Genomic DNA, 21,638 nt, shown 5'->3' with positions numbered 1-21,638 from the left:
GAGCTCTAGAAAAACCCTGTTCCCCAGGGTTAAATTCTTTAAATTTTTTTATTCCTGGTTTGATGAAAAGTTCAGCTTCCATGTGTATGCAATATAACCCATTTTGTAGAAAAACTATTCAGCAATTCACTAACTTGCTATTGACATCTAGCATAAATCTATCTCTCATGAACAATGTTACAAAAAAAAGGTGAAACTTTCCTTCATACAAAATAAATAACAATTTCAACATCTATTCCAAGCTTATTAAAAAAGGTAGCCAAGAATCTGTCTAAGGAATAATAATGTTCAGCATTTAGAATCTAAATTTTCCTTGATTTTATGACATTGGTAATGGATATATTTTTCAATTTAAATCCACATTTTTCATGCCTCACTAAATAAATACATGCTCATATATTATTATTGGTGCTAACCAATTATAATCATATTCAAGAAGTACTTTAGGCAACTTTAACACAGCAGCAGTTTCTCACCTGTTCTGAAATTCCATAAGTTCACTGTTAATTTTTTCAATGTCTAATTCCAACCAAAGAATATCATAGTAGCCACTGATGGTGTCAATGACACTGTTATATAGATTATAGAGTTTCTGCAGCAGATTTAGTTGCTTCTTTATTTCAAGCAGTTGAGGACACTGAGTAACTGGCAAACCAAAAAGATCCTCTCCACCTGCACAAGTAATATATTTCCGAAAGAGATTATCACATCGATTCTAAGAAAGAAAAAGAAAAAAGTAAATAAAATAACTAAATAATAATAAATTATAAAAAAGATAATAAAAATTACTAAATGTTCAAGATCTGAAATGATTATTAGAGCTGAATTAGAAAATGAAATAAAAAAAGAAAATAAAATCTAGGAAATAATAGAAAGATATAGAGAGATAGTAACAGCTTACACTGTCAACAGCTTTGTCAACAATTTTCTTGAGAAAAGCAACTTTTATTTAGCTTGGAGGCACATCTTTAGAAGCTGACAGGAAAACCATTTACTTCATGTGGCACAGTGACAGAACAATAAATGCTAAGACTGCACTTGAAAGAGGTGAAGCATGACACACAAAGAAATAAAAAGATGGATACACCAAATTCTACCTCTCCAAGTATTCTGTGCAAATCTTATTGACTCCTGAAGGAAGAATTACTACCATTAAAGCAGCAAAGAAAAACATAATTTAATTGTCAACTGCAATATAACTCAGGGAACATAGTAGGAAGTCAAATGAATAGCAGTCTGGGAAAAGCAGAAGCATTGAAAGTTGTTATTGCAGGAATAGATACTAATAATGATACAGACTTCAACCACAGAAAAATAAACACAGTAATGAACACAAGAATAGCCTATAGCCAAATACACTAAACCTGTGGGAAGACTCTCATCAGAATATTTTATCTAGCAATCACTCCTCATTATCTGTGCAGCTCCTAAAAAATGTTGACTCCTAAAAAATTTTAGATTTTAACAGTATTCCTTGCAAATGCATAGAAAAATTCCAACAGAGCTTGCACTGAGACAAAACAGACTTTGCCAAATGAGTAACCCTATCTATCAATGAAAGTTCATTCAACTACTGAGATTCCTTTTCAGAGCATTTATGTGTTAGCTCACTTGTAGTATTAGCTAATGTCTTAAAATTAACAGCACCTGGAATATAGTAAGCCTGTCATTGGCTTCCTGAGGTGTTAAACCAACCACCATTGGCCCATTCTAAAAGGAAAACAAAAAAGACATCAATTTAGAGGGTGAGAATAGCCACAACTTATTTCTAATCAGCACTTTCTAAATGCTAACCTCAAACACTTTTGAAGCCTCCAGATCCCCTCCCCAGATCAGATATCAACTGAACCAAGGGATGACAGTTAACCTTCTAGAACAAACACTTTTTTTAAACAGATTTTTAAAAATCAAATAAGGCAATTAATTGCATTTTTAATGTAAAAATTTTTCATCACACTGCAAAAGCTAGGAAATCATAGCTCATTTTTTGAGTAAAAGTCAACATCACTTAAATGATGACACAAGATTAGTTCACTTTTGCTCATTCTAATGTAAAAGAATGTGAGAGCTTAACTCACTTGTACATATATCAGAAAGAAAGAAGAGTTTTCTGATGCTAACATAGCTAATCATTAATCCTAGTCTTCACATTTGTTCATAATAACTAGATGCTTTTCAAAAACCTTAAATATCTCAATTCTTAATTTTTAAGAACTGATTACCAGCATTACTTACATCAGTCATATACAAAACATTAATCAAACCTGTCCTGAACTGAAACCCAAACACCATCTTAACAAGAATAAACCTATTCAACAGTAGAGGCCCATCCTATTATTTAGTCAAATCCAAAAACTTTTCCATGTTCCCATCGCTCTGAAAAAATTTCTCCAATACAATAAAATAAACACTTGCCTGATCATAATCTGAGTAGAACTGTGCACAGTCTTCAGTAAAAATCTTCACAGCATTAATAAGCTCTCCTTTGAAGTTTGGCTGCAAAGCAATGAGCTCATCCTGCACTTCATTGGCACGGATTAGCAGTTTTTCCCAAGTGTAGCGCAACGTGTCCACCTTCTCTGTCTCTTCCTTGGCAACAAGAAGATCATATTTGCTCAACATAGCATAGGATTCCTGCCAGAAATTTGCATCAAGACACATAAAATGTCAACTTCACTTAACTTTGTAAACATATGGAAAACATAGATTTAAAATGCTAAAATTTAAATTTTTTAAGAATGAAGAATGATTGGTTAGAAAAAGAAATTCTATTCTTCTTGCACAGCCATTATCAAAATTGGGCAAACCAATACCAAACTGGAAGAAACATCTGCATTTTTTTCTCACAGCATTGATTTCAGCTTTCACCACCAACATATGAACATACTACATAGTGAAAACCCTTGGTGAATTTTCACTAAAACACAACTGACATTAATGCTCTATAAATTAGCACAGGGTAGGGTAGCAATAAACCTGTGGCATTTTTGTTTAATAAGTTTTGTATGAAGTGAAATTATTTCCATTCATTCTTTCCAGTTTGATCAAATTGTAGCCAAATTTCAAAAATGGAAATGTAACTATCTGTCTACAACGCTGTGTGAAAAATATGCCAACTTCCCTTTCAAAAATGAAGCATCACTTCCCGTGCTTCAGAACCCAAGGCTCCTGCCTGCAGAATTGGAAGCTTATGGGCAATCAGGATCATGAATATGTCAGGAATCATGAACATGTCCTTAGGAAAAAGAATTCTACTGAAAAATCAAAGGTGCATTTTGCCATATTATAGCATTCTTAAATAAACACTCTGGTCAGAAATGCAGAGAAAGAGTTACCATCTGTTTTTAAGCCTGCCATTTGTCAGATGTTCAATAAATTCATTCTATCACATTCACTTTTTTTTATGAAGTCAGCTGCTTCTGTTTATTTTAACTTATACAACTGATAAAAGCAATCAATCACGTGTACTCTGCTTATCATTAGATTTTTACTCTTCTAAAGGCTTAGCTAAAAAAAAAAAATAAATTAGGAATCTCATTCCTTTTTATACACAGATTTCTCCCACAAAGAAAAGATTTCTTGCATTAAATACCTGTATTGTCATCTTCCTCTTACCCACATCATTCAATTTCTACACTGTTCACTAAACCACATCTCACCTCAGCAAGTTTACATTTGCCCAAATCAGAATTTCACACAAAAAGGTTTACAGGAACACAACAAGCTCATCACTCAACATTCAACACATATTAAATCGTACATTTTCAAAGTTCTTTGTTAACCCAGAAAATAACAGCTCTCTTGAAACAGTACCCATACATGCAACATTTCCACTAGCTACCTCAATGGGGCCAATTTGAGAGTCAATAGAGATCTGTAGTTCTCTGATCTCTTTTAAAGCTGACATGGCTATTCTGATATCATCCAGGTCCGTGATGCTGCGACTTAACTTCTTGCCAGTTTCCTCTATAAAAGTCAAAATTGCTTCCATCTGTGTTCTGTACTTCTTATTGCAATGACACCCCAGCAAAGTCATCCAGGCTTTGGTTTCTGATCTCAGTGCTAGCTTCAGATCAGCTAAAATATTGAACAATTAATAGATATTAGATACTGTAAATATTTTTCAAGATGCACTTCCAATCTTTTTAATTACGTTTGTTCTCTTCAGTGCCAGTTCTGGTTTTTCAGTCTAACCCTTCACATACAGAGATGATGAAATCACATGGACACCTTGAAGGGGCTTATAAAATTGCTTGCAATTCACTATTGCTTTCCTCCTATTCTTCTCAGAATTTATCATCTTTTCTACTGGAAAGATAATCTAAAAACATTGAACAATTAATATATATTAGATATCATAGATTTTTTCCAGGATGTACCTACTGGAAAGAAGAGAATGTGGTCTCCATACTCATCATCTTGCTCATTTACCATTATACAAACTTCTGTCCTATACATCATTAATGAATTGATTAATATTCTCATCAAAGCCTAAAATTTTTTCAAAAATTAATCTCTAAAAAACATAACTTGGGGAGGAAATTAGGAGTCTAAATATGAAAGTTGAAGAAACAAAGTTTGATCATAGCACTGGTGAAATTGTTAGATAGCACGGGACTCAGCTGTCTCACTGCATGCAGCTGAGTAAGGAGAAAAGTAACATAAACTTATCATCTTACTCCCATGAAATATGTGCCCCTGGGAATCAGTGACACAAGGATGGGCACACATCTACCATCTACTATCCACCCCATAAGTGAGCAGACATATCCAGGTGAGGTAATAAACTCCAGCTGAGCCTCACAGATATTCTTGTGTTAGTGTTTTGTTTGCAGCATTTACAGCCAAAACAGCAAATAGCCCTTCTCTCTCCCTTCCTCCTTTCCATTTTAATCTAGTTCACCCATCCAATACTGTCACATCTCTCCTTCCTACTGGAGTCAGAAAGTACACGTCTCTGGAGAAAATCTGAACTCTACCAGTGCACAGGGCAATAGCTCCCACGCAGATGTATTCAGGCTCAGAACTGATTTTCAGGTCCAGGTCTTGGAAATGCAGAATTTCAGATTCAAACTCATAGAGCGATGGGTTTCCCTCCATTAATTTATTAATGGTTTCCTCCTTGTCCCTCTGCCATATATGGTAGTAACAACTAAAACTCTCCAAAGCTGTAAGAACTTCCTGAAAGACATTTAAAAGTTCAAAGGAAGATTCTCAGCATCATGTATATAGCATGCATATAATTTCTTAGCAGCTGCTCACTAGAGTAACTACAAACTCCATAGTGGAGCAGGCTGAATCATCTCACTAAACAAATGGTTGCTGATAAATTTATGCTAAAGCAAGTTCCATTACTGATCACACAGAGTGCCAGAAACCCTATGTTCATCACATCAAATTTGTCAGATTAGTTTAAACATTTGCCAATTAAGTGAATTTTCAGTCAATAAAATCATTAGAATCAGTAGTAAGTAAAGTTTAAAACTAGGATACAGTACACTTGTCCTTCCCTGCCATTTCTTAAGCTAGAAACCGAAACCTGAGCTCCAGGGCCCACCATAACAAGAAAAATTCATTCTAAAATAATGAAGCTATGAGACAATTTTTTTAACATTAATTTTTACGCTCAATTCAGGTCTCTTTGATTTGAATATCATTTAATGAGTGTGAAAGAGAAGCATTCTTTTGGTTCTCAGGAGTTCAGAAAAATGTGAGAAAGTTAAACCATCACCGCATCTAATTAAACAAGAAAATGAGAGATGAGTGCTACGAAAAATAATCCACATCATGACTTATGATAAATATAGTACATGCAGGCACTTAAAGCTGGCTAAATGATAAAAGTTTACGGTATTACAAAATACAAAATACCAAAATACCATGATAACTATCCACCATTATCAACTAGTCAGCAGCAGTCTGGTAGTTATATTTTAGTAGCACTGAATTTACAAAGTTAAAGATTTTCACATAGCAAGACTCTTAAAAGACTGGACTAGCCCCAGAATAAACTGATGCAAAGCTCTCTAAAAAAACACAATTTACTAAAGAGTGCATAGAATAAGAACAAGGCAAAGAAATTATGCATATCCTTTAAAATATATCCTAACCTACACTAGCAAACCCTACACAGCACTTCACAAATGCCAATCTGACAGCTAATTTTCCTCTAAAAACCTTCATATCCTCTTTGTAATGTGGTCAGAAATCATGCTGGCTTCATTAGCTACACATAACACAACTACACTTAGAGTTTTTTATGATGTTTTAATTTATGCAATATTAAAAACCTCATCTCTTGGAACAGAGCACACTTAATCCATGTTACACTTTTAAAGCATATTTGCAAATTTTCAGCCACATGTTTTCTATCCACCATGCTAAACTTTTTCATTATTACATTTAATTACAGCTTTAAATGCCTACCCTTATTACCCAAGAATAATAAAACTAACACATTAATATCCCTTGAATAGTGATATTAAATTAACATCTCAACTGTCTTACCCCTTTTGTAGAATTGATGGCACTGCTGAGTAAAGACACTAACTTAATAATTTCTTTGTTCTCTGAAACATGCTTGAAGTAGTTCTGGCTTTCTGCAGTATCAGATGAACTGAGTGATGCTGCATCTGATCCACTATCTATAAAAGAAGATTCAAATATAGAAGCAGGCTTAGGACAGACATACTGGTTAGGAGAAGTGAATTCCTACAGATAAAACTGAATGACATATTTTTTCAATGAGCATGCATTTTAAAGTTGAGCGTTCTTAAAAGCAACTTGAAATCAAGTAGGCCAACACAAATTCATAAACATCTCAGTTTTAGTAAAATTGTTCCATCTAGGTACCCTGTCAAATTTGGAACAAGTTCCACACCAATCTTGCAAACAGAATCTTTTCTCTTCTCCCTCAAGGTTTATGCTCTATGCTTCATCTAAGTGATTCATCTATATATCAGCATTTGCTTACTTTGCTCACTTACAGCACTAAGCATTTTTATTTTCTGAAATACCCCACAACTGACAATTTGAAATACAAATTAACTCTGAGAAGATGACCATAATCAGTCGACAAAAAGGAATAAAGGTTTAAAAAGTCCATCACTTAGCAAATATCCACAAGTTTGACTTTATCATCATTTTTTATTTCATCTCTTGCAAGCCAAATTCTTAGTTTTGAAAGACTAATTCAACTTCTTAACCAGTTCTAGTATTACTGTCCTACTTTTTAGGTGCATAAGAGAGGCTAACATAAAAGGACTCAAATGTATTTTCTAAGTATCTCAGGTACAATGTAGAGCAATTAACTCTGCTTCATTTTAAACCTTCAGAGAAGAAAAACCCAGTGAAAGATACAATCTTGAATTTCCTTGAACTAATAACTTCATCAACCTAATGTCTGGTCACAGAACAGAATAATGAAAATCCTTTTAGAAATTCTACTTTATTCAATCTTTTACACAATCCTCTTTACACCAATATTGCAATTTACATAGGCATTGTTATTCAATACCAGGTATTGTGAAAGTTCTTCTTAAAGGGTAAGCACAAGTTCTAAGATGCCATTTGAACATGCCAAATTACAACCACACTGGCAAATCATGAAAGATTATTCTGTAGCAAAATGACTATAATTGAAACCAATATAAATGCTATTACCAAAGCATTAAAACTCTTCAAGAAGCCCAAAAAATCCCCTTACTCAAACCCACAGAAGGACAAGTGGCAAACCTGCCTTCTAATGAGAAAGAGGTTTCTTCTCTGAGGCAATTTTAAATCTATGAGGTTGTTTAAAATCTATCAAGTCTACTGTTTTTGATGTATTTTGTAATTAATACCTTCCAATACATTCTGTATAAATCACATTTACCTAACATTCAAATTTAGTGATTTCAGAGTTTATCATTACCATGGATGCTGTTCTTTCCAGTCTGTTTCTTTCCATCATCAGGATCGCTGTCTCTGCTCCCACACCGCAACAGAATAACTTTTCTCTCTAACACTTTCTCCTGAAGAGAAAATAATGCTTATTTTTTATTTGCAGCAGTTTCACACCATTAGTTCTAAGTAAGGCTGTAAAAGACACCAACCTTGGATATTCTCTCCTTACTCCAATGTTGAACTCCTTTCATTACTTTCACAATACTATCTACAGCTTTATTAAGTGTCTGCTGTACCTCATCCAAAGAGGGTGTCATGATGATAGTAGGGATAGATAGGTTAATATTAGTCCTAATTATAGGATAAGCACCTTTTTTCTTCTTAGACATACTGTGATTTTCTAAATAAAAGACAAAAACAGGAGACAAAAACAAAAGGCTGTTCATATTTTTTTCAAGACATCAAACTAGGCATTGTTTTGATACAAACCAATAAATATATCTCTTAATGTATTGAGTGTAATTTCTGAAGGGAAAAAGAATTTCTGAGTAATTTATAAGATGTACTGCAAAACTCCACAGCAGCATAAGTAAGTGCAAAGCTATTTTTCTCCATGAAGCTCCTCTTCAACTTGCTCTGTAAAGCTAAATTCTGTTTAGCACACAATTTTGATATCTGGCTGGTACTCCCAGTAAGCATATTAAATTGGGCACAGAACCTCCTTAGAATCTCATACTATTGTATGCCTTATAAACTGTAGAGACCAAAGTCAACTGCCCTTATCTTCATTTCTTAAAGGCATGCGACAATAAACACTTCAAAAGTGTTCCATCACCATGCATGGAAATATCTGAAGCAATTAGTAAGAGAAAAAAGACCTCTCTATTTTTTTTTTACATAGTTTTATGTAAAAAGTAAGGTCAAACATATCTTGTCAAGTTACCAAGGTCTTAATTTGTCAGGTTAATAATTGATAACTTTTAAGTGGTAGCTTATCAAGTTATCAAGGTCTTATAGGAACTTATCAAGTCTAGCTCCAAATATAATATTTCAGAATAGTACAGTGAGTTGTAAGAGAAACAGCATTGTAATGACACTTCCTTAATCTCACAAGAAAAAAAAAACTTTGGAAATACACAATGTTATCATCTGTAACTTAACAAGACATTCAAAATTCCTTTGTTTTCCCCTTTTTTACACTTGCAATTCTTATTTATACAGTTATGGGGTATTACAGTTACATTTTTCTTTATATAGCCTAAAGAGCAATGCACTGCAAGGCAGCCACCTAAGAAGTTGATGGAGGAAGATGCATGAATGCGCTTGCGGATGCTCTCCAGAGTGTGTCGAATGACTTTCAAAAGGGCATCAATGTTACGATCATTGAAGTAAGAAAGCAGTTCATTGGCTTCTTCCTCTAACTTTTCTAACTCCATTCTCTTCCTCTTTGCTGTAGGAGACAGGCCAGCCCACATCTCACTGGAATTTTGTGAGGAAGTCAAGCTTTTTGATCTTCTTTCCTCTTCTGTTGCTAAAACATCATAAATGCAGTTAGTTAAATGTACGTAAGGAACTTGAAAATACCATAATGCAACACCTCCACAGGTGTCTGAAATAATTTTAAGAAAGGGCAGAATTATTCATTTGCAATCTGCACCCCAGTGTAACAGGCCTATTCCTATCTGCCTTATTCAGTACAAACTGGTACGATTATAATCAAAATTTAGATATTATTTCTTATTCTCTTTCTCTAGAAAGTCCAGCAATTAAGCAAGGCTACTAAGTAGTTCTATGGCATGAACCTTTCAACGTCCAAGTTAGATAAATAATACTGACCTAGTCTGCAGGTGACAAATGATTGCTAGATTATTCATTTTCCAGGCAAATTCAAAGAAAAGTCTTTAGACATTAGATGCTATTCAGTACTTCAATCACATAAGTTACAATTTCCCCAACAAAAATTATCAGCATGAAAAAGAAACAAACACCAAGGAATATAATACATAATTCTTACCTGTATTTTTGTCGTTTTTTTCACCACTGGGTACAATTGACTTCTCACCTTCTTTACTGACGTGCTCCTCAGTGTCAAGTAACATGTTTATCAGATCATTAGCAGCAGCTTCCACCAGTGAGCTTTTCAAGTGTAAAGTTTGAGAACCTTTTATACAGAGCTCCTGTTATCAAACCAAAACAAAATGCACTTATTGTCACAATTCTCATGTCAATTTCACAGTCACAGCAGCCTTTATTAACACAAATGTCAAGGCCTAAGATTTGTGAAAAACCAGATCTATATACAACATTAATTATAAATTGGTTTGTTCCAAAACACAAGATCAATGATAGATCAACAAGGCATTATAAATGTCTTTCAATATTGTTTTGGCTTCTTTCTCAAATCACAGGATTCATTACTTGATATCATGAATCAAACTTTATAATGCCTAGTTTCACTAAAAGGGTCCCAAAAGCAATAGCTTCTTAATTTTCTTGACTTTCCAATGTAGGAGATTTAACACTTCTTTTAATCATTGCCAGTTTACATTAATTGGCAGTGCCATGATGAGTATTAGCCAATCGTATTTCCCATTTACAGCTAAAAAGGAGATAAAAGCTACACAAGATGTATTTATTATTAAAACAAACACTAAAATTATCAACTAGAGAGAGAAGAAATCAAAGAATGAGATTAAATAAAATTGAGAAATTATTACAGTACTGTGCATGTTTTTTATCCCATAATCAATCAAGTTTGCTTCAGCTAACTATACTTTTTATCAGCAATAGCCTTTTCATATTTTACTTTTTTGGTCTCTTATATTTCACTCAGCTTAAACAAACATGACCACCTTTGTTTAATTAGAAATCAATAATTGGAAATATTCAGACATTTCCAAATTTTAGGATAATCTTTGGGCTTCCTAATGGTTCTGTTGAGTTGAGAGAGAAGGCAGATATGACTTGTAATATCACAGCAACACTAAACAAAGTACTCTGGGATTTTTCTTCCGGGTAATTATTTTTGCTGCAGCAATTCCTTTAGAAACTTAAAGACACCTGTTAGGTGGCAAAAGTTATTTCTAGTCCCCTCTAATTAAAAATTACAGTAAGCTTACAAACTGTTACTATTTTCGTTGTACACATAACTGGGGTTCTTATACCACTTACTCTGCTAACTCAACTCAATTGGCCATTGTAATTGCTGTGTGTGTGTAATTGCCATGTAGCAGTTCAAGTTTTCAAGTTACTCGTGTTCAGAGAAGATTTTGTGCTCGCTCTCACATATTTTTACCTTACTGAATATACATTTTAATACCTGCCCAGTCAGGAAGGTAGCAGCAGGAAAAACAACTATGTATTGTGAGGCTGACAAACTGCTACTAATTCCATATAATATTATTTAAAATTTTACTATGCATTTAACAACAAGGTGAGTTGTTACAAAGGCCAAAGAGTTAAAAACACTAAAACAATCAAAAATTTGATTTGTAATAGTTATTACTACAAGAGAAAAGGAATGGGGATAATGTACTTGATTTACTACAGTCTTTCTCAAACAACCAAATTTTATTTCAGAAGAAAACACATTAGACATTACAAACTAAAACACGATACCTTACTACTGCCTCACAAAATTCTTTTGACATAATAATGACCTTAATCAGCTTTCTAACCAACAATATATATGTTTAAAGTTAATTACCCTCAACATAATAGTATTTTGATGGGGTGAAGGAAGGGTGTTTTCCCAGAACACCATCACCCAGGTACTCCTGCGTATGTTTTCCACATCCCATTACCCACTCAAGAGAGTTTGAGATACTCATTACACAATCCTTTCCATAGTATTTACTCTCCTCAGGCAATTGCTGGAGAATTCCCTTATTTAAAACAGGAATAATGACAAAAGGAAAAAAAAAAAAAAAAAAAAGATACTATGATAGAGGTAAAATTTTTGAGTGATATGAAGGCATAAAAGAAATAGTATACACTATCTGGCTTGACATTAAAAATAGAATAGAACATCTCAGCTCAGATCTATTTGCATTTGGTACTTTTGTTCTTTTTTAAGATCCCAGCCAAGCAAGTGGGGATTTCCATTGCATCCCATTTCCATTGTATCCCATGTATGCTTCATTAATTCTGCATTCAGAGGTTTTCTATGTCATAAAAAAGAAAAATATCTAAACTCAAAATCATCAATCTCGTCTTCATGAAACTTTTATCTACTAACCTTAGTCTTTTGAAGAAATTCCTCACAGCTCTGTGGTTCATCTTCTGGCAATATACAGAGTGGCACTCTACTCATTTCTTGAAGGACAGCATCAATACGAAATTCAACCAAGTTATTCACTTGATCAAGCAATAACTCCAGCCCAGCTTTTGAAGAAAACAGAACATTCAAGACAAGCTTAAACGTTTGAATTAATGGCCTTTGCAGAGTCGCTCAGTGTTGCTTTACCTCAACAAACAAGAGTGCCAAACAATCCAGAGTATTATTTTACCTTGACAAACTATCATATTCAACTGTATATGAATTCTGCATCTTAACCAATTTACTCCACACATCTAAACTTTTATGGCAAGCTTCACCACAAGAACCATAATTAACTTTTTGCATAACAGATACTTACCTAGCATATGTTATCTACGTGCTAAAAGATAACTATAATAATGTATAAATATAAACTATTGTACAAATATATATTGCATAGCTTTTTACATAAAATACAGTATATATTATAAATGTTATAAGATTAACTTAAAGTATATGTATTTCAAACATGAAAACATAAACATTTAATTGAATGCCAGCAATGTTTCATCTTCTCCTATAGCTTGAACAAGTTGCAACTTAGAGAATCTACTACAAAAAGTAACTTTCAGCAAATAAAATCTCTATGCTTCAAACAAATGTTAGAGGCCAAATAGCTAACAATAGTTAACAGAAAACAATCACTAGAATTTTAAAAGTTTAATAGCAATCTGCTCTCAATGCTGAAGCTGAAATAGCAGCAAGGTGCCTGATCCAGACTCAAATTACTTTTATTATTCAAAATTAAATTGAGCATAATGTCAGGCTAGCATCCAAATTGCACTTTAATCTGCCATTTCAAATGAAGAAAATTTCCACTATAACTACTTATGCAATTTCAAGAAACAAAAGTTGTTTGCTGTATTAATTAGGCTGAAGAAAAAGGAATTTGCTATCTTCAGAAAAAAAACACATCTCAGTACAACCTTGTGATAATATTTTGAAAACACTACAAGCTCATCTGTTTTCTAAAGCTGTTGTCCAAGATGTGTGTGCACTAGTTTTAAAGAGAGTGATGTTTAAAAAAAAATTAATATGAAATGCTATTGAGCAATGACAGTGCCAACTGAGTCAGGGTTTTATTCCTTGAGAAGTTGTTTTGTACTTTATAGAAACAAATAGCAGGACAAGGAAAAGTCTGAAACCTAGGAGCTCTTTTAAAAAGTAGATATCACTCTTTAAATTCAGCATACACTGGGCCTTTTGCACCATACTTTATGTTTGGTGTAATCCCAACTGTCTAACATACACATTAGTAAATATTTGATGAACATACAAGACAAAAAGAAGGTGGTGTTATAAAACAAATATTTCATTAAATACAGGACAGGTGAAAATTCTGATATCTTTTATATATAAACCAATTAAGTGCAAATCGTGTAGAGAACTGTAATCTCATAATATAACTTGCATATGTACAGAACAAATAACCAGAAGTTAATGGAAGGAGACAAGTAACATACCTAGCTTAGAAAAAACTGTATTAATGTATTTCTCAATATTCAAGGATGTCCAGCTCAATAACATTAGACCTGGCTGGATAGCATCATCTACAATTACTAATCGGGGAGCCATCAGTTGTTCAAAAGGGTGTTGTATTTTCAGTTTAATTCTTTTGTATTCTGCCAACATCACCTGAAATAAATAATGAAAATATTAGTTAATACACACTGATTTGAACTTCTTCATGTACACACATTTATTACTTAAACTAAGAAGACTCATCTGTATGCACATTTCTGAAATTCTTAAGAAGTTATAATTAATTGCGTGGGACAGGTTTTCATTATTTTTGGTGTAAGTTCACAATTTGTTGCTCTTTATATCTCTACATATATTTGTTGCTCTGTGTGAAGCACTACTTCACACAGAAACCAATATTTGATTGCACTGATGCCGTGATGGAGTTAATTTCTTTCTCAACGACTCACATGATGCCATGTTTTAGATTTGTGACCACAACTGTGCTATTAACACACTGAAATTTGGGGTATTGCTAAACAGCATTTATACAGCATTGAGTCCTTTTCTGCTTCTTGCGCTACTCCACTGGTGACTGGGGATGATAGTGGAACCCTGGAAAAAGTTAAAGATAGAATCTAAAATGTTAGGCTTTGTGCTTTCCCAGATCAACTGCACCTGTGTAAGCAGTATGATAAATTATGTAATTGTTAGATGTGATGATTGTTTAGTAATTAAATGTAATTATTATATAACCATAAGAAGAATAGTGAGAAACTATGTTGGAAATTCAGAGAGGGGCTAAATTTATGTATACAATAGAACAATATAAGTTTAATAATTAACATGAAAGTTATGTAACGATAGAGTATAAAACATGATCATTTCGGATGTATGGTTGGAGTCAGATTTGGGTTGAATATACCCCGAATCCCAGAGCTCTTAATAAAAAGCACCGCATATAATCACTCCGTGATTATGTGTTTTTGAACACTAACAGGGACACACAAAACACTGGGAAAGAATGTGGCCAGGACCCCATTGATTACTGGGATCCCATACCTATGACATCATGCTTGAAAATGAAAGCTGGGAGAAGAAGGAGGGAGGGGGACACTCAGAGCTATGGTGTTTGTCTTCCTAAGCAGCTGTGATACTGCCTAGTTTTAATAGATTAATTCCTTATTTTTTTTCCCTTGTGCATGCACCTCTTGCCTTCCCTATTAAGTTGTCTTTATCTCTACTCACATGTTTTATATTTTAGCCTTCATATTCTCTCCCTCATTCCAAGGAGGGGAGTAAAGGAGCAGCTGTGTGACATTTGGTTGCCTACTGGGTTTAAACCACATAACAGAAAAATCTTGCAAATTTCAGTTGGTAAATGGGTGTTACAGAAGACAAAAAGCCCAAGGAAGACTTTCTAGGTGAGCTTTCCAGCAATTCTAGTAAGATCAACCTGACCAAAACTATATTATACTATTTTCTTTCTAATACCTCTTTAACCCATTGATTTGGTTTCACATGTTTGGCAACAACATTACAACTTAAAGTCATAAAGTCTTGATTACTTTGGGGTTTTTTTTTTTTAAGTAGTCCTTTGACTACTATAAAAAAAAAAAGTCATTTGACTACTATAAACTTATAAAGCTATAGGTTTCTGGACATCTATTTTTGAATTCCCATCTTGAGTCAGTGAGAATCTTGTCTGTTCATAGGCAGATGAAGGACTTAAAAGACAGAGAAAGGGAAGTTTCACTTCTTTTTAAACTGTTCAACAGACATCTGTGTAAAACACCAGTGCCAGAAAAACACAAAAAAGGCTGCTGCTTGCTGCATGCTTTACACTTTTAAAAAGTGGACCACTTGTTCCTCCCTCTCAGGTATTCTCTCAAAACAAATGCTGACCATTGTTGACTTCATTATTGGATAAGAGATAAATTGCTTCTCATTTAGAAAGCAAGCAACAGCACAAGGCATTTTGTAACCTTCCTTTCCTCCCCATTCTCATCTCTGCCCCAGACTCTGCAGAGCTTCCCCAAACCCAAGTATCTGAGAAGTAACTTCACAGAAAACATAAAGCCAAGAACATTTTTAGGTGCCTCAAGACAATCATACAAATAAGAAAATAGATTTGCAGATTCTTTCTTAGTGCATAATTGTCGATCGTCATTCATCCTCTTCCATATGTATAGAAGCCAGCCATCTTAATGTACAGCACACATACATAAAATAACTAATGTAAACCCACGTGCAAATTGTTGGCAACCTTCTTGTACCAGCCTCTCTGCTGTTGAATAACACTTGCAAATGGTGGAATTTCAAGGCACATGCGAGCCATGCAGTCTGTTTCTCTGATTAAAGTTAATATTTGAGGGTCAAAATTCACAAATAATTCTCCTGTTTCTGGAGCTTTTACCAAGAGAGTTGCTTGAAGTCCTCTTTTAGTTAATTCAATCTGCAGGAAATAAAGCCATCATTGTGATCAGAAAAGCCACTACAACAAAATACTTTGGTTTGCATATAAATATCACTTTTGAAGATACTAAAATCAAGTAGTGCTGACAAAGATTGATACATTATACGAATACAAACCCAAAATTTATTAACACGATGTCTATGGACTCAAATGCTTAATAATCAAACTGCTATTTATCTAATAGATATTCTTATGTTGAGTCTTGGATGTTATAAGCTGCATTCCACAGTAGAAAATCAAATCAGAGCCATGGATTTTCTTGCTTCATCCATCTTAAATCTTAACCCTCATCTCCTTAGAACTTACTGCATATTCTGCAATAAGGCTGCACATAACTTCCTCAATGAATTAAAGTATTCTTGAATAACCTCTTCACATATCATTTGAATCAACCTATCCCCATTTCTCCTTTCACTTGTTTTCCAATAGCTAATAGATATACCAATCATAATGGTACTGATAATTATAACCAACACCAGGGCAAATCTTTTAAAATACTAAAATCAATGCTTATTATACATTTTTTTTTAATTCTTAAAAGCAAAGTATAATCACACAATTGATTTAACTGCCTTATTTAAATATTAGAAGACCATTTGTTCTCTTTATGATTACAAAGGACAGCATTCCTTAGATCACCACACACTGAAAATTTGGCTGACACCAAAAAACAATCCTGCCTTAGGCAGGCAAATTTTTCCTACATTAAAAAATTTGCTGCTGTTCTTATTTTCCAGTTGTGCTTGGTTGGCGTAACTTTACTGTTCTTTATTCACTCCTCAAATTTCATGTATCACATTACATTGAGATGGAGCTTATTTCTATGCCACAGTTTCAGAACCCATTGATATCTTTCAGTGCACTTTTTTTTTTTTTTTTTTGTGAAACACAGAAAATTTGCACGACCTTTCAATGTCTAAAATATAGCGGAGCATACTGCTTGCTTCAGCAATATTACGTACTATCAAGACATTTTACACAGCATTTTTCAAGAAATAATCTAATCAATTTTTGTGAATGAAGATGCCATGCTCTATCCACTATCATCAGTCTTCCAAGAAAAAAAAGCTCAATGGCATTAAAGAGAAGCTGGTTTTTTTCTGTAAAGTTCAACAGCAAATCTTACTGTACTCATTTTTGAGCTTCATACTCATTATTCCCACTCTCAAGTCTTCTTCTGCTGTTTATAATTTTCTTCTCAAGCAGTTTTCATTGTTAAGGTAACAGAAAATGGCAATGGAAATAAGGGGTACGTTGAAGGCAGAAATTTTACACTGCCAAATAATTACAGTAACTTTAACAATTCCAGGTAATTTATTATTTTAATATGTCCAAGTAGAACATAATTTGCTATAGGAAAAAACAAAACAAAACAAAACAAACACCTTGGATTAACATGATGTTAACCATCCATCAACAAGTAGGAAAAATAGGGGCAAAAATGTTCAGAAATCTCAGAGAGTGACACTAAGCTTAACATTTATATTGTACAGAAGAATAAAAAGTAGCAGGAGCTGGAGCCCTATTTGTGTTGGATTTGTATTCCCCACAGCACCCTCGCCCCTCTCGCGTTTTTCTTTTGTTCAGGAGTAGAGCAGGAGCTCCACCTTGTGTTCTGTGGCGCTCACGTCCACACCCGTGTGCATTCTTGCCTGAAAGAAGAGACTACGGAGCAGTATTCGCGGTTTTTTTGCCGTACTTGGTAGACTAGCGCATGTATGTTAATGTGAATACACTTTTCATGTCTTTTCAATTCATGTGTGTACGTTCCAAACAGGAAATTTTGTTCAAATCCACCTCTCTTTTTTCCCACCTAATGAGTATAAAGTTGGAGAAGGCTCAGGAAGTTTATATAGCTGCCAAGTGTGATTTGACTGCTAGAGGAGAAAACAGACAGGTAACAACAGATTAGAACAGATTAGAATCAGAACTCAGATGATTTGGACCTCATAAAGGAAGGCGCTACTTCAGGGGAGATGCCTGGGATGTTATAGTTATTTCAGAAAAGATGAAAGGCAAATGTACTTGACTGCTCCATCAAGGCACAGTACATGTCAGAAAATCTGATCACTAGATCATCTAATGAATGATGTAGCCCCACAAGAATCATACATTCTCCTCAGTCTTTATAGATGAGACAAGGCAGTGAAAAATATCATCAGTATACTTTGAATGATTCCAGCTCAGTACTGGAATCAAAAAAGAAACTGAGTCCAAGATAGAAACACTAAAATGCAGAAGATTTCCTGAAGCACTACAATTCACTCCATAAAATATGAGGGATATGCACCAGCTCTCTGTCAAGAGCAGACAAAAACATATGAACTTCCTATGCTAGCAAAATAAGCATTAAAGACCTTTCTAAGTACAAGAGCAGAGGTCCTGCCTGGAAGCAGGACCAACTATATATGCGGGTTAACGGTGCCAATTTAGGATATGATGTTCCTGAGCCATAATGTATAATGAAACAACAATTGAGGTACTACTGTTCAGGTTCCTTGATTCCCACCCTGCACTCAATTCCAGATTAATCATCAATAATATATATTCAGCACTAAGTCTCAATACAGCATATTTTATGTACTCTAATATTGCAATAATTTCTCCTGGTTTACTATACCAAATTGACAAAAAAAAAATTCCCACTTACAGTATCAGACAATCAAATCTGGTGACTCTTTCAACTACATTTCACACCACATGTCAAATGCAAGCATGAAATGGAAGGACCAGGGAAACCTTATATATTCAGACTGAAGAAAAGGCAGCTGGTGCCTCTGGTCCCAGATCTGGTCTAAGACTACGTTTGAGAAGATTGATGTTTATCAGAACCACAGATTTCCAAAGTGTACAAAAGCTGGGCCTCAGTCCAAAAACAACAGACAAATGCATTGACAGGTGTCACACGACTTTCAAAACCACAGTCTGGAGATTCTTATCCTTCTTTTTCAGCTTTGCAAGGCTGAGGCCAATATTTCTATAAGATGCTCTATTACAAGGCAACAAAGAAACTGGAGGTGAAAAATATGCCAAAACAATAGTAGGAACTTGCAGAGATTTGAAGGCCTTAAAGTAGCCCCTGCAGAAGCCATCCGATAATATAAAGGTAGTCAGAGGTTCTATGTACAAAACCCAAGAGAGTAAAATGAGTCAAAGGAGATTTAGAATTTAAGGTGAACCATGCTCTATGAAGAATATTCAGGCTACAAAGTGTTCTGCCTGTAAGGCCCCAAACAACTCATTCAACAAGACATGTAAAAAGGGCTTATGGTTGTTCATATACCCAGGATTACTCACATGGGAGAAACACCGACCAGATATTCTCAAGAGATCAAAACAGCAAAAAAGACCTTACTGGCAACTTTGGAAAATCACAGAAATGTGGCAAGAGGTTTAATACCATATTCAGTCAGCATAAAACACTTCTCAAAGCATTAACTTGGTCCATCCCACTTCGCAAACTCTAAGACCACTCGACTTTAAATTACTCCAAAAATTCCAAGAGGGAAGTAGAAAAAAGATAAAGAAAGACAGAAAATATATAGAATAGCACACATGTAGCCATCAACTCCAGCAGTGTTCAGATAGACATACCAAGAGAAGGTAGAGTCAAGACACCAGGTAGCCTCATATTCAGCTTTAAATGCCCCTCGGCCTTCCTGGGCCCTTCCCCCTGGGTGGGGCTTCCAGTCATTTGGCCACTCAGGAGCTGGGTTAGGGGCTCCAGAGGTGGGTGTGGATCAGTGCCTCTGGTGTGCCAGGGATTGCAGCCACTGCAGGGATGGGACGCCGGCTCTAGAGGTAAAGTACACTGCATTGCCAGGGCAAGGCCTCACCTGTCCCTTCCTCCACATATACGTATCCCAAAATTGTCAGTAGGAAATGAAATTACTTTGTACTGGTTCCGATTGGGTTAATTTTCTCTGTTGGCATTTAATTTCCTTCATAGCAGCTTATGTGGTGTCATCAGATTTGTTATCAAAACAAAGCTGATAACACACGGATGGTTCAGTTGAGCAGTGCTGGCACAGCATCAAGGCCTTCTTTTGTTCTCACTCTGTCCACACAGCGAATAGGTTGGGGGTTGGGAGTGGGGATGAAGGGTGCAAAAGAGGCTGTGAGGGGACAAAACCAGGCAGATGTCATGAAATAACAAAAGGATGTTACAAAATAAGCAAAGGGATATTCCTTGCCATGTAACATCATGCTCAGCAGTAGAAATGGAAAGGCAGGCGTTGAAGGGGTTAGCCACCCTCTGCTCTGGAATTGGTTAGACATTGTTTGACTGGAAGATGGTGAGAAATTGCCTCTGCAGCCCTTTTTTTCCCCATTTCTCCTTCACTAAGTAAACAACTTACCTTGACCCACAAGTTTTCTTGCTTTTGCTTTCCCTTTCCTCTTCCCTGTCTCACCGGAGGAGCATGGGGGGGAAGTGAATGAGCATTCATGTGATGCTTAGTTGCCTATTAGGTTTAACCCACAATTGGCTCAAAGCCCACTTGTGCACTGAGTATGCTATTATCTGTTCAGATTGGATGCTTTTTACATGTACATTTACAGAGTGTACCCATAGATCATCACTCAAAATTCATTCTATCCAGGGCAGAGGAAACCTCTGTTTCTGCTTTCACTTTTGGGCAACCAGCTGACAAAACTCCTCTCCCCAGACATGATAATCTTGCACCAGTCAGAAGAATGTGGCAGAGACAGAGGGGCAGCTAAGCCTACCACTGGACATTCATTATATGGGTTTTTTCTAACTTCTTAGTTATAATGAAAGGTCTTTCAGTTGTTCCTAAAATCAGCTACAGGTACTAGAGGCCCTATTTTTTTAACAGGAACACTTTCTTGTTAAATAACTTTTCTTATTCCATCCCTCACTTGATAGTCATCATAAATCAGATTAAGCATACCTCACTACTGCTACTAACCAGGGATAACACCTTTTTTTTTTTTTCTTTAAGAAATACCTTAATCAAAATCAGCTGGCTTACCTGCTGAAGCCATTCCCTGTGGTAGATGACCTCAAATTTCATAAGAACTTTTGCTACTTTGTTGTAATTGCGGATTATGCTCTTGCCATCTGGTGTTTGTAGAACTGCTGGATGTCTCTGGAAAGTCTCCATGGGCTCCTTGATCCTATGGAACAGGTGACGTGCCCACAAGATCTTGCCAGCTATTGGAGGCAGATTACGAGCCAGTGGAGGGTTCTTCTTGTGCCTAGTGTAGATCTTACAGATGGTTTCTATGTCATGGCCATAGTTTTGAAATATTTTCTGATACTTTTCATCAATGCCAAGGTTCGGGATTTGCAATCTGCTTAGAAAAATAATGAAAAAACTCCTTCAACACTTCTGAAATACTCCTAATGCATTGTTGGAAAACAGTTGTTCCAGATTCCCTTGCATGCTTTAGAAAATAATTACTTTGGCAGCAGAGTTTTCAGCTTGAACAAATGCTGTCACAACCTGAATCCAAGCAACAAAGATTTAGATCAGA

General features: G+C 35.1%; 1 protein-coding gene across 1 annotated transcript in view; it reads right to left on the bottom strand.

Annotated features, from left to right (window-relative positions):
• The window catches only part of DNAH5 (dynein axonemal heavy chain 5), a 116,128-nt gene that overhangs the window by 76,988 nt on the left and 17,502 nt on the right, over positions 1 to 21,638 (bottom strand). Inside the window, exons 14-27 of the mRNA XM_063148830.1 lie at positions 21,134 to 21,455; positions 15,912 to 16,118; positions 13,666 to 13,837; positions 12,122 to 12,267; positions 9,899 to 10,061; positions 9,173 to 9,415; positions 8,094 to 8,284; positions 7,913 to 8,012; positions 6,508 to 6,644; positions 4,980 to 5,181; positions 3,842 to 4,077; positions 2,416 to 2,634; positions 1,648 to 1,710; positions 477 to 715 (exon numbers count right to left, since the gene is read on the bottom strand). Of these exons, the coding sequence (XP_063004900.1) occupies positions 477 to 715; positions 1,648 to 1,710; positions 2,416 to 2,634; positions 3,842 to 4,077; positions 4,980 to 5,181; positions 6,508 to 6,644; positions 7,913 to 8,012; positions 8,094 to 8,284; positions 9,173 to 9,415; positions 9,899 to 10,061; positions 12,122 to 12,267; positions 13,666 to 13,837; positions 15,912 to 16,118; positions 21,134 to 21,455 (2,640 nt within the window). The remainder of the gene's footprint in view (positions 1 to 476; positions 716 to 1,647; positions 1,711 to 2,415; positions 2,635 to 3,841; positions 4,078 to 4,979; positions 5,182 to 6,507; positions 6,645 to 7,912; positions 8,013 to 8,093; positions 8,285 to 9,172; positions 9,416 to 9,898; positions 10,062 to 12,121; positions 12,268 to 13,665; positions 13,838 to 15,911; positions 16,119 to 21,133; positions 21,456 to 21,638) is intronic.

This window comes from Melospiza melodia, chromosome 1 (assembly GCF_035770615.1).
Source record: "Melospiza melodia melodia isolate bMelMel2 chromosome 1, bMelMel2.pri, whole genome shotgun sequence".
Classification (NCBI taxonomy): domain Eukaryota; kingdom Metazoa; phylum Chordata; class Aves; order Passeriformes; family Passerellidae; genus Melospiza; species Melospiza melodia.
This window is presented reverse-complemented; position numbering and strand designations above follow the sequence as displayed.